This window comes from Oryzias melastigma, linkage group LG4 (assembly GCF_002922805.2).
Source record: "Oryzias melastigma strain HK-1 linkage group LG4, ASM292280v2, whole genome shotgun sequence".
In the NCBI taxonomy this organism is placed as follows: Eukaryota; Metazoa; Chordata; class Actinopteri; order Beloniformes; family Adrianichthyidae; genus Oryzias; species Oryzias melastigma.
This window is the reverse complement of record NC_050515.1, coordinates 13,882,572-13,890,682: the sequence shown is the minus strand read 5'-3', so window position 1 is coordinate 13,890,682 and position 8,111 is coordinate 13,882,572. Positions and strand designations below refer to the sequence as shown.

The following is an 8,111-nucleotide window of genomic DNA, read 5'->3' as shown; positions in this document are numbered from 1 at the left end:
TTTGTTGTTTGCAAAGCTCAAGTGTGATGTGCAAGCACACCCACAAAACACACATTCATCAATAAAAACACCAGAAAAGTGCTTTCTTGTTTGGTTTCAGGAGACCACAGTGCAGTTAGAATGAAGATGTGCGCGTACGTTTTCTCAGTGTGTAAGGTTTTTGTTTCATGCTATTAGAATTGCACACTTTTTGTACTAAACACATGCACACAGCCTCAGGGATACTAGCTTTATCATCTCCCACCTCATATCTACACCTCTGTAGTCCCAGCTGGAGTTTTTCCAGCTCTTATTGCTAAATGAATATATAGCAAGTGAGATCCAAGTGGTGTTTAAAAATAACAGGCACAGAAAAAGCATGCCCGCATGCACAATCTGACATTTTGGTTACAGTCGTGGAAGAGTGTGATTAGGAGAGGTTGTGCTGTGTCTAATTAGTGTTGTGTTTCCTGTGTGTGTGAGACGAGGCTGGAAAGTCGGTGCAGGGAGAGTGTGACGGCCCGGGGAAAGAGGGGAAGAGCGCAATTAGGGCTTTTCGAAAGGCCTCCTCGGACACCCCCCTCCTCCTCCTCAGCCGGAGCACGCACAAAGACGGGCCGGCTCACACCCAGATTAACACTTAACACGCCGTTGATGCGGCATGCCGCGTCCAGGACACACTCACACCCCCCCGTCCGTGCCACTGAGCCCCGCTCATCGCCACAGTAACCGGTCCCTGGAGACCGCTGAAGGAGGGACACCAGGACGCAGCGTGGCATGTCCCACCGCTCAGCTTTTGTGTTTGTGTTTACACTCAGTCAATCACTTTCTCCTTAATCACACTCTGGACTCCTCCCATTCATTTATGCCTCTCGCGTTGTTTATAGTTCAGTTCATTACACCTGCCTATTAGAGAAATCCCTAAAAAATGCATTTGATCATAAATAAATAACAAAGTCCATATTATTATTATTATCAGTTTGAATATTTTTTTTTTTTCACAGATTAGGACACATCACTCATAAAAAAAAAGAAAAAATTGTTTTTTTTGGTTTTACTAAAGCATAAATCACCAGCTGAAGAGCCATTTGGGTTTTTCATTTTCACATCTTCGGTTATCACTTAGTCAGAACCAGCTCCTTGTCTTCCTCCATACCCTGCCTCTTTATCAAACGCTGCTGCTTGACCAGGTGTTCTCTGCAGGAGAACCAGATCTCCGAGGGACTAACACGGTTAAATAAAGGTTAAGTGAAATTATCCACTTCTCCTCGTGCCCACATCCACACGCTCCACGCTTCAGCTCCCGTTATATTTAGCACGCCATGCAAAAATCTTCTGCTGAATATAACTCATCAGTCGGTGTCGTGTGCCAGACCCAGCCTTAAGATTCAAAAAAGATTCTGACGATGCTGTCAGGAGTTTGTTGATGTGGACTGTTTTTGTCAAAACACGTTTCATCCACAAAGAAAACAGTTTTTTTTTTTTTTTTTTACAATCTAACAGCGAAATGAATAATGCACATTTTACATAGATTTTTTTTGTGTGTGTGCATAAAATAATTTATAAAATGACTTACATCCGGATGTTTTCTGAGTTTTAATCCACCTGAATGTGTGCCATTTTATTTTTCCATGTACACTTTCAACCAAGTTCATTTAAAAAACGTTCAGTCCTCAGGAGATCCAGAAACCTCCTTTGATGAGAGACAGTCCGGCCTCCCCCGGAAAGAAAAATTCCTGTTTTATTTTCATTGTTCACCCCTTTTTTTAATCATTTTTTTCAGCAAAACATCCCTGTTTGTCCTTGAAGTAAATGACCCCACTGAGGTGAAAAAAGTGTTTCTTGATCAGCGTTGATGGCGTTCATCTTCTAGACACAATCGTGTGTAGTTGATGAAGAATGCTGGATTTACTCCTCTTCCTCTTCGACGAGGCGGACTTCCTGTCTTATGGAACAAACACAAACTTTTGTGCCTCTGTTCAGGTTCAGAACACAAATCTATTAGCATATGACATTTGTGTGCGTGTTTTATGTCCTTTTGTGCTGCTGTGGTGTGTCTGTACCACAGCCCCTTTAATACATGAAGATATATCGAGCGTGTGTGTCCGCCGTGCACAAAGAGGCGTGCGTTCTGCAGTTTGCCTCAGGTTGGAAACTACAGAATGACAGCTGTTAAGAGCACAGAGGAGGGCAGAGGCTGAGGCAGTGTTATGGACAATGACAGCCAGCAGGCTTGTGCCCGGGCTCAGCCGCAGGCTCTGGACTCTTCACCTGCTGAGGTGCGAAAGATGCCAGCCCGGAGAGCAACTCGGGGTTGAGGGGAATCGGGGCTCACACACATGTACGACAGGAGCAAAGTCACACTGGTACAAGTGTGTGTGAATATTTGTGTGGTTTTTAGAAATATTTCTGGCCAACCCTTGTATGGAAACTTTTTAGGGAAAGGTGCAACTCCTCAATTTTGAGCTTTCTATTCTATAACTGGTCAACGACACAAAAAATGCCTGTGGCTGAAAGTGAATAGCTTATGAGCAATTCACATTATATTTCTGAAGTGTAGATAATAGAGCATGTTTGAGTGTCTGCTTTAATTTAATGAAAAAAAAAATCCATTCTGAATGTCAAATTGCTCAGTTATAATTTAATGCTCATCATCTTTAATGAATGTTGGATGAAGAGTTAAAGATGCATCACAGGATATTGGAGGTGCAGCCGCGCTCTCCATAGTTGGTTGTTTGTATGTATTGTAGTCTCCACTTCACTTTAGCTCCTTCATTATCCAGGACTAAACAGCCCCTCTCCCTGAAGCTAAAGTGCCACCTCCTGGCAGCTGTGGAGTACTACACCTCACCCGTCCACACAGACACCTGGTGATTTTTACTGGAGGAGTTTGGTCTGACAGAGTGAGCATAATACACATTCTTTATATGGCTCCTTTTTTTTGAGAAGAAGAGAAGCAGCCTTTCAGAAACAAGCCAGTTGGACTGAACCACACTAGATCTATCCTTTTTTTCCCCCCCATTTTCCTCCTTTCGAGTCAGCAGCTCTTAAACTTGGCTGTTCTTACGCAAAAAGGCTTTGGTTCTCCCCAAGGTTTGTTTGCATTTTACTGGCATCCCTTTGCACACGCTGCCAAGCTGTTAGATCAGTCGAAGCCCACTCAGAAATAACCCGTGAAATCTATGTTAGAGCGGCCATTAAAGTCCACCAGAGTTTGGCCCTGTCACAGAGAGGCGTTGCTGTTCCGCTCAACCGCTCATGCGAGGCGGGAAGGTGAGGAGAAGGGGGAAAGTTTGTTTCTCCTTATGTAACGACATCATGAACATTTTCCCCTATATGCCCCGGAATTGAATCCGATTTGTTGCATAAATATGCTTAAAGTTTTGTCTCCAGACTAAAGTGACCGCACAAATTCTGCTGTTCTCCTCAGGTTGGACACAGACGTCAATTCTTCCATCTTTAACAAACACGGGGCCCCTGTACATCTTCAAAAATACTGACGCAAAGACAGTCTCACTGAAATAACCGAAGCATTTTTATGACTCCCCCACCACCCTGACTTTCACTCTGCACGGTCTTAAAGTGGCAAAGCCGCAGCGAGGAGGGAAGCGAGCGACAGAAACGTTGGCATCTGTCAGCGACAGCAGAGTGACGGAGGGAGAAAATGAGAGATAGCGAGGCATGGAGCGGGGAATCACTTTTTCATTTTCACCTTTCAGCTTCCCATTAGCCGACAGCAAGAAACTAATGAAGGAGCAGTATGATATTCTGTTGTTCTCCTATTTCATGCTCTCCACTGTCCTGTCAGGCCTGCGGAGATGTGGGATGCTGACAGAGCTGTCACAGCTTTAACTGGGGGAGAATCTCTCATTTGTGAATGTCTCTGGATTTTTGTAGTTGTTTACACTGACACATAGTGCATCAGCTGCTCCTCTTCGTCTTTACAGCTCCGGAGAGCCATCACACACGTAATAAAGAAGATGACAAAAGGTTTTATGCTGAAAGCGATGAGAATGCTGCGCTAAATTTGGCATTTCTATCGTAAAATTGCTTGCTTGTTGCAATCGGTTTAATCTGGAATGTTGTGCGGAGGGGTCACAGTGAAGAATGACAAATTGATAAAGCCATGAAGTGAGGTCCCATCCATTTACTGCTCCCTGTGGAACTTCCTCTCAGGGAGACGGACTGGAGCTGCAGCTGAGATCAGAGGGCCCGGCTTCATGACCTGTGTCTGCTTGTGTTTGGGTTCACCTTGCTTTAATAAACACCTAGACGCAAAAAAGAGGGGCCCTGCCCTCGCAAACACAGACCCGAAGCACAAACGCTTTTGAGATCACACATGTTTGTGTGGAAGTATGTCCTGTCTCACAGGTGCATCTCCGTTATTCCGGACCGCGTCGGGCGGCCAGCGTGTCGGCCCGGCCCCAGATTTACGGCCCTGACACAGGAATCCATTAAAGGCTGTTTAGGGATCCCAGGCCTGAGCCCCTCTGAAATCTTTTTCATTATAGCTGCAAGCTACTATGGAGGGGTAGCTGGCTGGCCAATCAGCAGTGCCACCACATGTGTTCATGTTTAGCCCGATGGCTGAGAGGCTTAAGTGGCTACTGCACACATCTCTCTCGCTGACTTTTATGGAGAAAATGGCGCTTTAACTCTTTCAGGTTTTTTTTTTTTTTTGTAACCATGTGAGTGAGCGTGCGTGAGAGGATGTGTGCGCTCCGTGGCCGAACGCGGGCCCTAAATGAGGCCAGGCCAGCCACACGTTACATTCCCACTGTCTGGCTGGCACTGTGTCGACTAATCAGAACCAGCTTCCAATATCAACTCCTCCACACACACACACTCCATTCCCATCATTCCTGAGGAATCTGTCCTCACCTCTTTACATTTCCTTCCTGTCATCCATCCCTCTCTTTGGGCCCATGTCCACCTTCAGGTCTCAGATTTTTATCATCTTTTTAAAAACACAGCCTCACAATTCTCTGTACTCTAAGGTCGGCGTGGTGCCGGGCCGTAAAAAGTAGGAGTGTAAGGTAATATTGATTCAGTGAAATATTGTGATACTTTGTTTGGCGATACGTGTATTTATATAAAATGCTGCCAGTTAATTATGTATGAACAAAAATGTAGTTTGGGGTTTTTACTTTTGTTTTCCACCGCTAGTTGGCAGCACGGCACACTGAGCCTCTTTGAACAGCTTCACACCAAAACAAAACAAGATCCAGCAACATCTTATGATAATCCTCTGTGAATGTTGCAGTTGTTGTTTGATAGCAAATATGAGACGTGTACAACTCAGTTTCAGCTAAGAATGAGTACTGAACCAAAAATTGGTACTGGAACCGTACAAACACGCAGATTTAGGTGCTTTGTAGCACTTTGGAGACCTGACATGTTTAAAAAGTACCGGTTTGGCTACATTTAGCATTATTAGAAACAAAGCACTCTATTTTCTCAAGCATGCATATGAAATATTACTGGTTGAAGGGCTGAAAAAATATTTCTAAAATTACTTTCAAAGAAAAACACCATGACTTTGCTTGGTTAAAAGCAACTTGTATATGAGATACAGTTCCAGTGTTTAGTGTTTTGATTATGGCTGGGAATCACTGGGTACTTCACAATACGATGCAATACGATATGCGACACATTGCTCACGATATCGATAATATCGCGATACTTCGATATGTGGTAAAAATCCTCTCTAATAACTCACAATATATAAAAGAACAGATTTTTTTAGGAAAATATATATCCTCATTTATTTTTTTAGCTTGAACACAATAATAACTTGTGTCTCATTTTGTGCAACAAATAAAATACACTTTAGTGCAACATTTCTGATATCAATAATATGTCTTTGACAAGCAGTGACACCAACTGAATTAGATTTATTCGTAAAACTAAGTGTTAACAATAGTAAACACAAACAGTATTGCCACTACTTAATGCAAAATTGTTGTAAAAAACAGACAAAAAAAAAAAATTCAAGTACCTGGCTGGTACATTGGTGCTCGCAACAGCCAGTCTTGAAATCTGCCTCCAAATGGTGACGACTTTAACGTTTTAGAGCCTCATCAAACAAAAATAAAAGATCAATACTTGGTGAGAACCCATCGAGAATCATTCGCTATATCAATGTTTTGGCACACCCCTAGTTCTGATCATAAAAAAATATATATTTTACATCTTTATTTATGTAAAAGGTGGTAAAAATTCAGATAAAGGTTTTATAAAGTCATAATTAAAGAAAAAAAAAGATATAGTTTCTCTAGTACTGTCTTGTGATATATCGTGATACGTTTCGTGATATATCGTGATACGTTTCGTGATATATCGTGAAAAGTATCGCCATACTCTTGCCAATACACGCCCCTAGTAAAAAGTCTTTTTATTCTCTGTGATGTGTTTTGTTATCGTAGATTTTCAGCTCTCACAGTAACTTGCATTGAAATCAGAGCTCAGCCTGCAGAAATGCAGGGAAAACTTGGTAGTGACCATCACTGGTAAAGTCCCCGAAACTCAAACGGGCGTAAAGAGAGAAACTGACACGTGCAGCAAACGACAAAAAGCAAAGAGTGTAAATTAGTGAATGAGAGATAGTGTTAACATCAGTGAACATGAACACATAGTGAGAGGAACATGTGCGTCGTGGTGGAAGGCATGTTAATAAGTGGCCTCGGGCAGATTCGGGCTCCCATGGGGAGAGTCCTGCCCTGCTCTGTAAAGCTCCCGTCTCTTCCTTAACCCGCCCATTAAACGCAGTACACAGGTGGCTTATTAAACCCACTGTGTCGCACAACAACACGCCCATCAGTCGGCTCCGTGAGGTGCCAAATACAATCACACGTACTGGTGCCATAATGCAAATGATCAATGTACTCTGAAGACGCTTTTCATTTAAAACCTGATATTGAGTTTGACAGATTTTTAAGGGTCCTCAAAGATATTTTTATCTCGATAAATCCAAATTTCACATTCTGCTCTCATTAGAACAAGCAGCTGCTTCTCACTTTTGGGGACATTCATTTTTGTTCCTGGGAAAACCTGAATTTCATGAACTTGAGCACAATCGTACGTTTATCTAGAATTTATGGTTTTCAGGATATTGTGTGTAACATTTTGCTTTTATGTTGTCGTTCTCAATAACAGCAGAACCTCAGCAAGTTCTCCAAGTGTCCCCGGGATCTTGGCCTTCCATTTGATGATGAGGAACTGGACACAGCAAGCAAGTAAGAGATGAGTTTGTCTGTGTTTAAATGTCTGCATGATGTGTGGGAAAAACTGGGATAACACTGCCCCCAAGTGGCCCAGCTTGTGAACTGCATAAGTTGATTTTTAATTTCAGAATTTCAAAATTGTGTTCTTGTAGCTTTTTTCTGATGATGGAGGACGTATATGAGGAAAATTAATCTGTAAATTGCGTTTCTGAGTATTTATTTATTCAAATCATTGTGAATCAGGAGGAGATGAAAATATGCCGTTGGGAAAAGCTTGTAGCTGTGACATACAAACAACTGGCAGGCCACAATCTCCCTGGATGACTAGACCTTTGAACGCCTTTATTTTTGTCGTCTGAGCTGGTGTTTGGCTCAAAATTGTTATCTGGATTGCTTCGAAATGTTTCAAAAAAGTGTAAAAAAAAAAAAAAAAAAAAAGGATGATGGGAAATGAAGTCCGCCCACAACTCGGAGGCTAATTTCTGATTATTTATATCCTAAAAAATAAGCGCATAATCACAATTAAAAGACCAAAAGATGATCGGAGTGGGACTTCACGTTCACTGTTCGTTCTATATTACAGCTTGAGGATGTTGTTGTCTTTCAACCACAGACTTTCGTCGGAGGACAGTGGAGATGTCCCTTCATGCGCTGATGACAGCGACGATTCCTACTCCTTGGAGCTGGACATGGATTCTTCTCAGTCAGGCCAGATGAACCTGCTGGAGGAAATCCTGGATTCTCTGCATACTACAACCCTGGACAACGGGAAGCTCAGTGCCGCCAAGAGCCTGGATTTCTTTAGGTCCATGGATGACTTGGACTACAAGGCCCCTGTATGAAACAAAGCAGATTAATAATCATTCTTTGAAAATGTCATTGTTTTAATCTTTTAGAAGAGTGATGATG

General features: G+C 42.5%; 1 protein-coding gene across 4 annotated transcripts in view; it reads left to right on the top strand.

Moving 5' to 3' along the window:
- Nucleotides 1-8,111, top strand: part of dennd1b (DENN/MADD domain containing 1B) — a 111,978-nt gene that overhangs the window by 100,113 nt on the left and 3,754 nt on the right. For 3 of the 4 annotated variants that reach the window (XM_024278750.2, XM_024278749.2, XM_024278747.2), the window contains 2 exons: nucleotides 7,135-7,214; nucleotides 7,816-8,038. In XM_024278750.2, the coding sequence (XP_024134518.1) occupies nucleotides 7,135-7,214; nucleotides 7,816-8,038 (303 nt within the window). The remainder of the gene's footprint in view (nucleotides 1-7,134; nucleotides 7,215-7,815; nucleotides 8,039-8,111) is intronic. The other variant, XM_024278748.2, reaches the window with a different exon arrangement.